Source organism: Vipera berus (genome assembly GCF_964194415.1).
Source record: "Vipera berus genome assembly, chromosome: 1".
In the NCBI taxonomy this organism is placed as follows: domain Eukaryota; kingdom Metazoa; phylum Chordata; class Lepidosauria; order Squamata; family Viperidae; genus Vipera; species Vipera berus.
In genome coordinates this window covers 326890884-326905983 of record NC_138202.1, presented here as the reverse complement: position 1 = coordinate 326905983, position 15100 = coordinate 326890884, and the positions used below count along the sequence as shown (strand labels likewise).

The following is a 15100-nucleotide window of genomic DNA, read 5'->3' as shown; positions in this document are numbered from 1 at the left end:
GTATTTAGTAAGATTATGCGTCGTGGTTTTTTTTTGTTTTTTTTTATTGAAAAGTTTTAACATACATTTTATCTTTAACAGTCCCCCCTCCCCCTCCCCTCTCCCTCCCTCCCTACCCCTCTCCCCCTCCCCCCCCCGACTTCCCAGAGCTAAGTACAAGGTATAAAAACAAAAAAAAAACAATCATAAACATCCATATGCTAACAACCATAAACTCTAAGATCTATCACTCTCTGGCTCATATAGGATAATACAAACACTATTAATATTAAATATATAGAGAGAAAAAAAAGAAAAAAAGAAAAAGAAAAGGAAGACTTATTCAAATGCTACGTGAAACTTTTTAGTCCTATATTTGTTCTGGATATACTCAATCCATTTTCTCCATTCCATAATATAACGTTCTTGCGAGTGATCTTTCAAATAAGCCGAAATCTTTGCCATCTCTGCCAGGTCAGAAACCTTTAAAGTCCATTCTTCTATGGTCGGCAGTTCCTCTTTCTTCCAATACTGACCTATTAAGAGTCTTGCTGCCGTAATTAAATTCAACATCAACTTAGTGTCCACAACCGTAGCATCTGTAATTATTCCCAACAAAAAAAGTTGCGGACAAAATTTTATCCTTTGCTTGAAAATCTTCTGCATATTCCACCAAATTTTTATCCAGAAGGCCTTAACCTTTTTGCAAGTCCACCATATGTGAAAATATGTTGCATCTTCATCACCACACCTCCAGCATTTTGGCTGATAATTCGGATACATACTTGCAAGCTTTTTAGGATCTAGATGCCATCTATAAAACATTTTATAAAAGTTCTCTCTTAAATTTTGAGCTTGTGTAAATTTTACGTTCCTCACCCAAATCTTTTCCCATGTGTCCATTGTAATAACTTCTTGGATGTTTTGGGCCCATTTTATCATACAGTCCTTAACAAGTTCTGTTTCTGAGTCAATCTCTATCAATGCAAGATATATCCGTTTAATATGTGCTGGTCCCTGATTTCTAATTTGCTTTATCAGATTTTCATCAGTCATTGTAAAACCAATTTTCTGGTCTTCTTTCCACCTGGCCCATAGCTGAGTATATTGAAACCAAGTTTGAACAATCTTCTCATCTCGCAAGAGGCTATATGGTTTCAGACACCAGACATTTCTATCCAAGCTTAAAATCTCTTTATACGTAGTCACATCATGTTTAAAACCAACATTTATATTTTCTATTGCGTGTTTTGGAATTGCCCACAATGGTATCTTACAGTCTAACTTATGTCTACTTCCAAACTCTCAGCAATGCCTGTCTTAAAATATGCACTCTGAACACATATCATACAACAAATATGCATGCCAGCCAAACAGCAAATCATGGCCCTCAAGATTTAATAATCTCTCTTGTGTCAAATTAATCCAATCACTTATACCTGCTAACGCAGCAGCTTCATAATATAATTTAAGATTAGGCATTTTAAGACCACCTCTTTCACGAGTATCCTGCATAATCTTAAGTTTAACTCGTGGCCTTTTCCCTGCCCAGACAAATTTATTGATACCTCTCTGCCATTCCTCCAAATTAGAATCTTTCTTAAGAACCGGTATCATTTGAGATTGTTAAAAGGGTCAAATATTTGGGGGTGCTTTTGTCGCCCTCTAATACAAAACTATATAAAAATAACTATGAAAAATTATGGGGAAAAATCCAAAAAGATTCCAACACATCAACTATATGCCTCACGTTATTTTTCATTTGCCTACCACTAATAAACCCAGTTTGATCCCCATGAATCACCTGTTGCAGAACCCTCATCAATCTATTAGCCAACACCTTGGCAAATATCTTGTAATCTGTATTTAATAGTGATATCGGTCTGTAGTTTTTTACTTGAGTAACATCTTGGTCTTCCTTCGGAATCAAAGAAATAAAAGCAGTTCTCCAAGACGGAGGCACCTTTCCCCCTCTCTGGATTATCTGGAACAATTCCTTTAACGGTTTTATCAACTCTAATTGTAAATTTTTGTAGTAGGCCGCAGTCAGACCATCTGTACCTGGCGCTTTATCCACCTTCAACTCCTTAATTGCTGTATTTCTTCTTCTGTAATCAATTGATTAATCTCCTCTTTTTGTACTTGCGTAAGAACCGGAATGCTAGCATTCTCCAAATATACATCAATGTCTTTTTCATTAATCTTCTCCTTAGCATATAATTTAGAATAAAAATCCACAAAGGCTTCCTTTATAAGATCCTGTTGAAACACTACCTTTCCCTTATGTTCAATTTTGTCTATATTAGAAGCCCTCTGCTTTTTCCTTAGTCTATAAGCTAGCCATCTACCTGGCTTATTAGCATTGCAAAAAGTATTATGCCTGGCAAACCGCAAATTGGTTGCCACCTGGTCAGCCATTAGTTTATCAAATTGTCCTCTTAATAGCTTAATAACCTCCTTAGTCTTCACATCCAATGGATTCAGAATCAAGGCATTCTCTTTTTCCTTAATTTCATTCTCCAATTCTTTCCTTCTAGCTTCCAAAGTACGTCTGTGTTTATTATTCATATATATCAACACCCCTCTCATATAGGCCTTGCTAGCATCCCAAACCATGTCCATAGAAGTATCCTTATTCATATTAATTTCAAAAAAATCCTTCATCCGCTGTTTACACTCTTCCACATTTTTCTGATTTCTAAACAAGTTCTCATTTATGCGCCACGAGCGCCTATCTCTATTGTCCTTATTGATCTCTAACCATACTGGACTATGATCAGAAATAGCTCTTGCACAGATCTTTACCTTCTTAATCCTAGAAAAAAAATCGTTAGTCAACAAGATGAAGTCAATCCTGGAAAAAGATTGATGTCTATCAGAAAAAAGGTATAATCCTTTTCATGCGGGTGTGTGTCACGCCAAATGTCTCGCAGTTCCAAATCATCCTTCATTTCAAAAAAAGATTTAGGCAATCTGGCATGACACGGAACACGCTTAAAAAAACCAGCCTTGTCCATCTGTACATCCAAAACACCATTCCAGTCCCCCATAAAAATAAACGATTTGTAATCCAACTGGGTAAGCTTTGTATGAAGTAAGCTAAAAAAGTCAGCTTGTTGTTGTTGTTGATTAGGAGCATACAGTCCAACTAAAAGCGTTTTTTTGCCATCTAGTAACAAATCTATCATTACGTATCTTCCATGCTTATCTGCTTCAATTAAGTCCGCTGTTAAAGCACTTTTAACATAGACAACCACTCCGTTTTTCTTATTCATTGCAGAGGCAACAAATTGCGTACCCAACCTTGAGTTCAATAAAAACTTTTGGTCCATAGCCCTAATATGCGTTTCTTGCAAACATATAACATCAATCTTAAATTGTTTTAAATATTGAAAAACTTTCTTTCTCTTCTGAGGCGAGTTTAGTCCATTAACGTTCCAGGTTAGAAATTTAGTCGCCATGCTTGTCATCCCGAAGCTGTTGGAGCACATCTTTAATAGCCCCTCTGTCGCCTTTGGGCCGTGCTCCTCCCACTGCCTCGCTGTAAGTACGCTTTGAAAATTCCATAAACTTCTGCTGGTCTTGTTCTTTTGTTTGTTTTGCTCTTTTTAAAGCAGCACGCGTCACCCTCTGCTCTCCAACATCAGCCAACGAAGTTATAGTTTGATCCCCTCCAGCACCATTCTCCTCTGTCTGTCCATCTTCAGCCTCTTGAAGTTTTCCTTCTCCAGATCCCTTTGCCGCTTCCAGAAGTGATAGTGGGGTTGCTTTTAAAACATTATTGTAGAAATCACGCGCCTGTGTCACAGTAACCAGACGGTATCTTTTACCTTCATGCATCGCCACCAATCCAACTGGAATCTCCCATCTGAACCTTATATCACGTTGCTTAAGTTCCTGCACAAGAAATGCAAAGTCCTTTCTTCTCCTTAAAATCTTTGGAGGAATTTCCTTTAAAACCAAAACTTCTTGGTCAGCAACCACTACTTTGGTATCATAGGCGGCTTGAATAACTTCATCTCTAGTTTCTCTCTTTGCAAAATAAACCACCACATCTCTAGGTAGCTTTCTCTGTCTAGCAATCCATGAATTTACACGAAAGACTTTATCCATGCATCCCTTTATTTCAGATGCTGGCTGACCCAATACTGCTTCCAGAGCTTCAGAAATCAGCTGCTTTAGGTCTTCTTTAATATTTTCTTTTAAGCCTCTGATTCTAACAGCATACTGCATCTGATGAAACTGAACAAGACTCAATTCTCTGTCCATTTTATCTCTTAAATCTTCATTCTCCAATACCTTTACTTCTAATATAGCATTCTTTTGAGTCAAATCTTCCACTTTTTCATCCAAACCTTGCACACATTCAGCCACACTTTCCACTGTAGACAAAATGTCTACCCTCATCGCACTGAATTTCTCTTCCATCCTCTCTTCTATCCTCTCCTCCAGTTTCTCCAGTTTCTCCTCCACCTTTGCCAATTTATCACCCAGTGTTTCTAAAATTACCTGGGCATGTTTTTCAAGAGCATCTTGTAAATCCTTCGATGTCAATGCAGCAGGAGGAAGCAAGGCTTGCAACGATGTCTGTTGCACCGGGGAAGTTCCAGCACTCCGAAGAGTTTTTGAGGGAGGTTTAGCCGCCATCTTTTTACTTTCACTTGTTGCGCACTTTCACTTTAAGTTTAAAAAGTCCATTAAGCTAGAGAGTAAAAATAAAAGTCCTCTTCACCTTATCCTCCTGTACCGCTCTGCCTGCTCCTTTTATTCCAGGGTCTTTCCTTCTGGCAGGGGTGGTCGCAAACGCCTGGCTCTGCTCCAAGAGTTCCGGAGCAGAGACGCTGAACAGCTGGGAGCAACCCAGGCTACGAGGGAGTTCAATCCTTCAGCTGCCCAAGCTTTAAGCTCAGGCGGCCCCGGAGAACTCAACCCCTACCTGGGGCCTCACCCCCTCCTCTTCTCCCGAGGAGGGGGCTTCAAATTCACCTGAACAGCTGATCGGCGCTGTTTCGGGTGAAAACAACACAGCTGAGCAGTGGGCAGCCCGAAACGGCTGTCTCCGGCGCCGCGCCGCCACCGGAAGTCCTATGCGTCGTGTTTTTATTGCCTTCCTGTATGCACATCATGCATTCTCTGAAGCACGGTCCTTCACCCTCTACAAAGGTGATTTTTACCTTGACATTTTGGTATCGAGGATGGTTGATTTATGTTTTTGGAGATGCATGTTTCTGCGGCTGTTATCAGTTAGTTAGTGCTAGCGAGGCAGCGGTGATTAACTGATGAAACATGTCAGGAAGGAAGCCACGGCTGAAAAGGAGTCTTTCTGTGGGCCAGCTCCCTTCAGCTTTAAGAACTCTGATAGCTTCGGCCACACACCTTGGAGAAGACGCACCTGCTCCTGTCGACGATGCAAGGTCAGTCACTCCTTTTTCTACTTATCCAAGCTCCCTGGCAGCTGTTTTTGGAAATGTTCACACTCCAGGGGCTCAAGATGAATTTCAAAGGCTTGGAGCGAAACTTAAAGTTCAGCCGAAGAAAATTCCTTCTGCTCCTTCAAGCCCCAAGCAAACTATGCGAGATAGGGCTATGCAAGGCTACTGTGAACAAATTGGGGTTTTTGAAAGGCGTTTGCAGCAGGCAAAGGAATATGTGTCAATGGTTCAGCAATATGAGAGGAATTATGAGCATGAACCGGCCATATTGCCACACCCACAAGGAGAAGCCATATTGCCTCCTTCTTCCCCAAAGCCAAAGTCACGCCCATCATTGAGTGTCATGCAAGACGAATGGGAACCGGAGGCTCCTATGTCACATGATTATGGGCTGTTCCAAAAGCCATACAGAGCCACAGTGATGCCTGAAGCAAATGTTATAGCACCATCTACTGGTGAAGCTGCATTAAGACATGAATTGGAGCTCTCACTCTCGCAATTGTCTATGGAGGAGTCTTTGCTCAGAGATACAAGATTTCTGCCGTTATCTGAGGCTCCAGCCCTTGATGGTGCTAGGATTCCTGTTACTGTTGCTTCTCCTGTTAATATTGCTTCTATGCAAGTCCCTCTACCTGGCAGAGCACAGCCATATTTAACCCACATGCAATTGCCACCGGGTTCTTATATGCGAAGGCCAGTGTCATCTGCAGGTTATGCTACTGCACCAGCCCCAGCGCCAGCGCCTCCTGCTGGCCAGGGTAGAATAGCAGCTCAAAGACAGTCACAGCCAGCACCAAGACTACCGGCAGCTTCAATGCAACTGCCGCATGTCCAGGCACAGGCACAGACGCCACTGGTGCCCCCTGCAGGTTATGGTCGGATTGCACAACCTGCACAGCCAGTACCTCAATTTTATATTCCTCATCAAACACCTTCCATTGTACCACTGGCTGGTGATTCAAAATTAAAGAAGTCAGGGCAGAATTACAGGGCATGGGTCAGTGAGGTTGGACTTTTGTTACGCAGAGAAGGTACTCACATGATGGTGTTTAATCCTCCTGCCCAGCCATGGACTCCTGACATATGGGACTTGGATAATAGAGCATGCACAACTTTATTGATGTCAATGGACACTGAATTGCAGCTCACGTTTACACAAGATGCAACTGCCCAACAAATTTGGACTCAGTTAGAGACATGTTATCGGCCTACATCAATTGAGTCTACATGTTTACTTTTGTCTGAGTTCCATGGTTCCAGATTAAAACCTGGTGAACATATTGGAGCACATTTGACTAAAATGAAAGGTATTAGAAAAGAACTGGGTGAAAAAGGCTATCCTATTGATGATTTTCAAATGATCAGCATTATCATCAATTCTTTGAATCATGAGTGGAAAGATGCTATTTCCAAGATCAATCAGGTGCCTATTGCTCAACGCACAGTGGATCATGTATGCAGAATTTTAGCCGAAGAAGAGGCACTTATGCAAGCTGCACCACATTTAAGGGAACCACCTGCATCAAGAGCTTCAGCGAGGCGTGCCTTCCGTGGAAGGACCTACGTTCCAAGGATGCCAAGATGCTACATCTGCAATCGTGTGGGACATGCCACCCAGGATTGTCCCCAACGAGTTCCAGCGCCCGTCACATACCAGCCCAGAGGAACTGATTCCAGAGGAGGCAGAGGTAGAGGCGGACGACAAGGTCGTGGTCGTGGTTCCAAGCGTGATCCACAAGCTCCACTTGTCACATTGGTTGTGACCAACGATCCACAGCCTCAACCAGAGTACGACAGACGACTTCTTTGGACTTTGGACAGCGGAGCAGCATTACATGTTACCTACAGAAAAGAGCTTTACACAGAGATGCACGAGCCTGAACCTGAACTTCGTGAACTTTACTCTTTTTCAAATCATCCTGTTCAGGTCATGGGAAAAGGAACTGTTTATATTGAAGAGCTCGGTGCTCTCATTCCAAATGTTTACTACGTTCCGTCTGCCAGTAGTAATTTGCTTAGTCAGAGTCATTTGTCTAGGTTTTCTCATTTTCAGGTCCACCATCTTGAAAAAGCAAGTTATATAGTCAAAGACGGAGATATTGTTGCTGAAACCATGTTGATTGGTGGTGTTTATTACTTAAAACCAAAGTCTAAGCAGCAAGAGCAGGCAAGTATACACGTTCCAAAAAGCACAGGCCCAGAGAGAGACGTCCCAGAGAGAGATCCTGTTGCTACTCCAAAGGTTCCTAATAATGATAAAAATACAAAAAAGACACAGGTTGCTCACAGCAAGCCTGGGGTTCCTAATAAAAATGCTAATGTTGAGAATTCACTAACAGGTAAACCTTTGTATTCCAGGTGTATCCATAAGTGGCACAGAAGATTGGGTCATGCCAGTTTCCGTGTTCTGAAGAAGATGCCAGAGTTCGCAAGAGGTTTGGATCTAAAGGGGTGTAAGGTGTTCTTGGACTGTGCTGTCTGCAAGAAAGCCAAATCTAAGGCAGCAGCAATTCCAAAACGCGCTACACGCCTGTCAACACGCATTTTTGATTTGGTACACACTGACATAGTTGGTCCTTTTGCACCAACACTTGGTGGTAAAAGATATTTCTTGACAATCGTTGATAATTATTCTAGATATGGATATGTATATCCTATGAAAGAAAAATCTGAGACCTTTCAGATCTTTTAAAGACTTTGCTAGTCTTGTCTATACCCAATTCGAGGTCAACATTGCCAGAATCCAGAGTGATCGCGGTGCTGAATTCATGTCTCAGCGTTTCCAGGACTGGATGCGTAAGAATGGGATAGTACATCAGACATCTGCTCCTTATACTCCAGCTGAAAATGGAGTGGCAGAACGCAGTAATGGGGTTTTGCAAACCATGATGCGTTGCCTTCTTGAAGATGCTAACCTCAGTCTTCCATACTGGGGTGAAGCTATCAAATATGCTAACCATATCATCAACCGTACTTGGAGTAGTGTGATAAATCAGACCCCTTATTTCATGTTGTATGGACACAAGCCTGATCTCTCACATCTCCATGTTTTTGGTTCATATGCTATGGTGAATATTCCATTAGCCCAAAGAAAGAAAGGGGGTCCTGCAGCAAAAAGGATGAGATTTATGGGCATTGATGATAATTCAAAATGGAGCAAATACATTGACTCTCATCATGTTATTGTGGTTTCACAATCTGCTACTTTTGAGAAAGATGCTGACTGGTCCAGGATTCATTCTAACGATCCTGGAGTTTATTTTCCTAGAGATGATGTTGCTGATGCCACACAACCTGATGATCAAGATTCACAGGATAATGTTCCTTCCACGAGTTCTTCTCAACCTACTGTTCCGTCTTCGCAAGCCGCCGATGTTGCTGCTGGCGACGATGATGAAGACGAGGACGACGCGGAAGAAGAATGGACGGTTGGCCCGAGACGTTCCAAGAGGTCCACAAAGGGAATTCCTCCAAAACGGTATTCGTGGCAAGTAACAAAAACACCTGTACCTTTGATTTGTAATGTTACACTTCCACCTGAGAAGTTCACACAGATCAAACATCTTCCTGAATCAGAACAAGATAAATGGTTTGAGGCAATGCAGGCTGAAATGGACAGTCTAAAGAAACTTCAAGTGTTTACGCCTGCAAGCCCTCCAGCAAACAAGAAAGTTATTGGTACTCGATGGGTCTACAGGATCAAAAAGAAGCCGAATGGTGAGTTGTTGTACAAGGCCAGACTCGTAGCCCAGGGTTTCGCTCAACGTTATCCTGAGGACTACACAAATACATACTCACCCACAGTGCGGACTGAAAGTGTGAAAATTGCATTAGCCACTGCAACTATCCTTGGCCTGGAAGTTTTCCAGTTCGACGTTGAAACGGCTTATCTACACACTGATCTTGACGAGGACATCTACGTGAAAGGTCCTCCAGGTTTCCGACAGCAAGAAGGGGATACCTGGTTTCTACACAAAAGTCTTTATGGTCTGAAACAGTCTGGTTTAATGTGGTACTTATGTCTTTCTGACAAACTAAATTCAATGGGCTTTATTAAGTCCGAAACAGATGAATGCGTGTTTACTAAAAGATCCGGTAATAGGTATGAGATAATTCTTGTTTATGTCGATGATATTGTTTATATTGGTCCAAATAAGCAGATGAGTGAGGTTTTTGCTAAAGCTTTACAAAAGTTTTTCACATTGAAGTCTTTAGGGTGTATTAACACTTATTTAGGTGTTCAAATTGCCAAAACTCAGAAGGGGTTTAGTCTCACACAAGAAGAGAAGATTGAACAACTGTTACATCACTGTAACATGGAGGACGCTAAGCCTGTGAGTATACCCATGCAAACTGACTTTCACATTTTGGCACATGAACCAAGTCCTGAGTTCGAAGATCAAACACTATATCACTCAGTCATTGGGTCGCTGCTGTATATTAGTAGTTGGACTAGACCCGACATTGCACTTAGTGTTAATCTTTTATCACGACATGTAGGCAAGGCAAAACAGTTTCATTGGACATGTGTTAAAAAGTTATTGAGGTATCTAAAACACACCAAAGACATGAAGTTGTTGTTGGAACCCTCACATACTGACTATGCAGAGTTATGTTGTTATGCAGATTCAGATTGGGCGAGTGATAAGAAGTCACGGAAAAGTACATCAGGTTACATGATGTTCTTAAATGGATGTCCTGTTTACTGGCATGTGCGTAAACAGAATTTTGTTTCTTGTTCCTCTACAGAAGCTGAGTATGCTTGTGTGTCTGATGCATGCAATTCTTTAACCTGGTTTGATGCTTTAGTCACAGATATCTGGACACATCCGATTCGACCGATCACAGTAATGGAAGATAATGAATCTGTGGTTTATATTTCTGAAACACGTTTTACAGGTTCAAGGTCCAGACACATTGACATCCGATATCAAAACATAAGGCAACTGGTTAAACAAGGTTTTGTGACATTACAGTATGTGCCTACACGTGATCAAATTGCTGATATGCTGAACAAACCACTTCCTACAGCCCAGCATGAGTATCTGCGTCAGAAGATGTGCCTTACTTGAGTCTTCACTTTGCTGACGAAAGAAGGGGAATGTCACTGCACGTTTTTTTTTTGTTCGTCAGAAAAGTTCATTTCTAACTGTACATTTTCCCCTGCTCTCTGCACCTGTTGTGATAACTTATCTGGTAACCATAGTGAACCCCATATGACTAGCTATGTTATGGTTTCAGTCTGTTTAGTGCGCATGTCTAGAAGAGGTTCACAGAGTGTTATTTTTATTGTTTCTTTCACTTTGCTGCTACTGTCTGTTACGTTAGGATGTAGTGAGCTAGCTCTTTTTATAATATATATTTAGTCTTTATATTTTTGTAAGTAAAAGGTATTTAGTAAGATTATGCGTCGTGTTTTTATTGCCTTCCTGTATGCACATCATGCATTCTCTGAAGCACGGTCCTTCACCCTCTACAAAGGTGATTTTTACCTTGACAACCTTTACCTTACTACCTTCTAAACACTGCGCCACCATGGCTCTACCGCGCTGTCCTCATAGAAAACCTATATCCAGGTCAGGAAATCACAGTACAGTCAGAACATGGCAAAGAAGTGAACAAGGCTGTTTGCTCTCCCCTTATTTATTCTCTTTACGTACTGAGAGGATTCCAATTAACTTATGGTAGAAACTATGAAGCAGAAGGTTGAATGCTTTGATATGTACATAAAGTTATTATACAAAACATATACTTCTAATGTGTTAAACAGTTTTTTCCTAGTCTTCATTTTAAAGCACTGGGAATTCTGTTCCTTTTATTCAGGGCTTATTGTCTTTTTACCTTACATTTAATCCTATACTATCCTCCACTTTTAACAGTTAAGTCCTGCTGAAGTTTGAATTAGCCTTGTGTTTCCTTTTATTGAGTTGCTTCTCCACTTCTCAGTCCTCATTAATTTGTAAGACGGATAACAATTACTTCATGCTGGCTGACTGTAGCTTGTCTGCATTTCTGGAAAGGTTGGGAGGTTATAAGGCTCTGCTACTACTTTCATAGCTATAATAATTTCAGAGTCTTTTTGCTCACTACACCAACTACTTTAGTTTCTCCTCCTTCACATACAATTGGCTTTAGATCTCCAATACAATCGTCAGCCCTTCTACATAAACCAGACAGAAAACACAGCTAGATGAGTTATTACTACTTTACCACAATGTTACAGTGTGTGCAGGTCTGAAGGTACAGACTTCCCACCTCACTTTTAACTAATCAGGTAGGGTGCATTTTTTTCTCTGACCCATTAGGCCACTGGGGGCTCCTTCCTTTCTTGTCTGATTGTTTCTTAGGTAGCTTCTCTTCCCCTGGACACCCAAGGTCATTCACACATTCCATTACAATATTTTCCTTTCTCTCTTCCACCAACAGCACACCCATTGCCTTCAGCATTTCTTTTATCTCCCTTCAGCACAAGTGTGGTCCTTTTCTCTCTTAAAGCAGTTTCCCAACCTGGCTTTGTGGACAGGCGGGAGTGGAGGAGACAGGATGATTCCACATGATTGGAGGGCAAGAAGGCACGCACGCAGCTCCATTTCTGCTGCTCATGCAAATGGAGCACAAGCGCACATGTTCACCCACTGCTCGCGCAAGTGAGGATCTGCACACTCACCCGATACTTCCATGGCCCAATTCTGAATGGCTCAAGGCCTGGTAGTGGGCTGCAGCCCGGGGGTTGGGGAACCCTGTCTTGAAATACAATGGACCACAAACTATAAGGAGGAAAATTCACACCAGCAGCCTTGAGTCGTTCCTTACATATATACAAATACGGTACCTATGTGTATATCTCTGTATATCTATCTATCTATCTATCTTGAGAGAAAGTGGATTAGAAGAGAAGTGTGATTTTAAAATTGGAGGAATAAATATCAGTAACCTGCACTATATTGATAACACTACTCTGATAGCTGAAAATGCAAAAGATATAAAAGCTCTAATAATAAAAATCAGAAATATAGTAGAAAATATGTGATTAAGATTAAATATAAAGAAAACACAATTGATGACAACAAGTACAGCAACTAGCTGTATTAGAAAAACAGGGTGCCAACAAGGTAGTTGTACTTCCCTTCTGGAAGATTTTAGATAATGATGGAAACCTAAGACCTTTCAATTGAACTGTACTTTAGCTCTCCATTCCTATTAAAGCTTGCTTGAGGTTTCAAGTTCTCATTACCACGATTTGGTTTTCTTCTGAAGAAAGTTTGGTTCAATGAATTGTTTTAAATATCATCATCCCTAGAAAACGTGTTCTTTATTGATTGGCAGCACCATTTGAATCAAACTCAGCAATTAATGAAGCTAGCCAGCACACTAAGGAAAGAGTGTACTTACATCTCATTCACTTTTTCTTCTGGACCCTGCACTTGTCCAGTAACCGTTCCTTGTCTGGTATTTTTAACCCAGCCAACTACACCTGCTTTCCTAGCTTTATCCTCTGTGTACTGGTTTAGAAAACAAACAGAAAAAGAAGATATAGTCAGCATGCATTTAGGATTTAAACTGTGATAATATAGGTGGTGCTTGACTTATGATCACAATTGAGCCAAAATTTCTATTGCTAAATGAAACAGTTGTTAAATGAGTTTTGCCACATTTAACGACCTGTCTTGCCACAGTAGTTAAGTGGATTACTGCAGTTGTTAAGTTAGTAACATGGTGGTTAAGTGAATCTGACTTTCCCATTGACTCTGCTCATCAGAAGGTTCCAAATGGTGATCACATGACACCAGGACACTGCAATTGTTGTAAATATGCCAAGCATTCAAATTTTGATCATGTGACCACAGGGATTCTGCTATGGTCGTAAATATGAAAAAAAAGTTACGTCACTTTTTCAGTGCCATTATAACTTCAAATGATCACTAAATGAATGGTTGTAAATTAAGGATTACCTGTACAGTTCAGACTCAAAACTTCAGTTTTATTCAATATGATTTGCTTTTTAATGGTCAAGTCCTCCTCTAAAAGACCAGTAACATCTTAAATTTGTTTCTGCTACTTTAGATTTGGCAGTAGAATTAACCTCATGCTTTCCATTGCACAGCGTTGGAAGGGACCCTGGAGATGTTTGGGATGGTTTTCTAAAAATTATAGTCAGAGCATTTTCCAAAAATAAGAGATATGATTATGTTAATGAGTCACACAGATATCTGAATAACTTAAAAGGCAAGAATCAAAATAGTTTAAAATCAATTTTAACAGAAGCATTAATATAATTAAAATAAAAAAATATTAAAATAAAATAGAATTAAGTGGTTGTCAGAATTTTCCCCTAACAATTTGGATTGAAAGCAGTTTACATAAAAACAAGTCTTTCAGAGTACTTATCAATAACATTTATTTAGAAGAAAGGGTACATCACAATATAGGAATTCCAGGGAATACTTTATTTTCCACGAGAAATCTACATACAAGCTTTCTAATGTAGCAATTCTATAGTCTGTATTCTTTTTTGGTTTAATTGGTTATTTATTTAAGGAACTGTTAAGTCCTGCAACTAAAAAAATCTGACTGTGGGACAGTATATAACAAAAGTAAACAACAATGAAGATACTATGTATTATAAAGCAAACAAGATATGAAGCATAGAATATAAAATGCCAACAAATTGGATAATTGAACAACCAAGAGGGGACTCCACTCAATTGGGTGCAAATATATGGAGAAAAACCCAGGTCTTAATGGCTTTTTTTTAAAGGCAAGCAGAGTTGGGGATCATAACCATATCTTCCTAGGTCCCATAATATAACAGTGTTTAAATTAAGGCCCCTTGAATATGTTGGCAGGTATTTTGGCAGAAAGATGTGTAGAATGTGGGCAAGAGTGACAGGAGAAAGGAATTCTTTCCAGCAAGCAAAGAGACAAAGAAGCTTGGAAACTTTGGTATGCAGAAAGAAAGCGATGGTGGACTCCCCTTAGCATTTTGTAGGCTATATCTAGTAGTTAAGGACATAAATGGTTTAGCCTGGCATGATTGCTGTCTAGAGGCAAGCAACAATAAAGAAATAACTCTGAAGTAACTCCTTGTGCCATTCTTGGTTCTTTGGGCCTAACATAAGCTGTCCCACAAGTACCCTGGTCATGTGCCATGTAGGGTTTTAAAGGTAAAACCAGCACTTCGAATCACATCTGAAACTCTTCTGGGAACCAATGTACTTTAGATCATGGAGTAGTCATGTCATATATGTGTAATGACCTGCACACATAACTACCTAAATTGCTGCATTCTGGACAAACTAAAGATTCCAGATAACCTTCAAAGGCCTCATTGAAATAATTCAATCAAGAGGTGACTAAGGCATAAGTGACCCTGAGCAAGGCCCCTTTTATCTGCAACTGGAAGATAAAATTCAATTGTGCAAAGGCCCCTCTGAAAACAGTGCCATCTGCTCTTTGAGCAGGAGCTGAGAGTCTAGGATGACTCCCAGCTTGCACACCAAGAACCAATTATAGAAACACTCCAGTTCCTGGATCTGGAGGACCTAAAACCCATAGCTACTCCATATGAAGGGTTAAGCCTTAACTTGTTCTTCTCTATCCAGACCCTTGAAGCCTCTGCACATCCTGAAAGAATCTCAACAGTTTTACTTGGAAGGCTGGGGACAGAGATATACAATATTGTTTCATTA

General features: G+C 40.5%; 1 protein-coding gene across 3 annotated transcripts in view; it reads right to left on the bottom strand.

Moving 5' to 3' along the window:
* ACYP2 (acylphosphatase 2) overlaps positions 1-15100 on the bottom strand; it is a 94564-nt gene that overhangs the window by 57583 nt on the left and 21881 nt on the right. For all 3 annotated transcript variants that reach the window (XM_081337429.1, XM_081337427.1, XM_081337428.1), the window contains exon 3: positions 12804-12913. In XM_081337429.1, coding sequence (XP_081193555.1) covers positions 12804-12913 — 110 coding nt within the window. The remainder of the gene's footprint in view (positions 1-12803; positions 12914-15100) is intronic.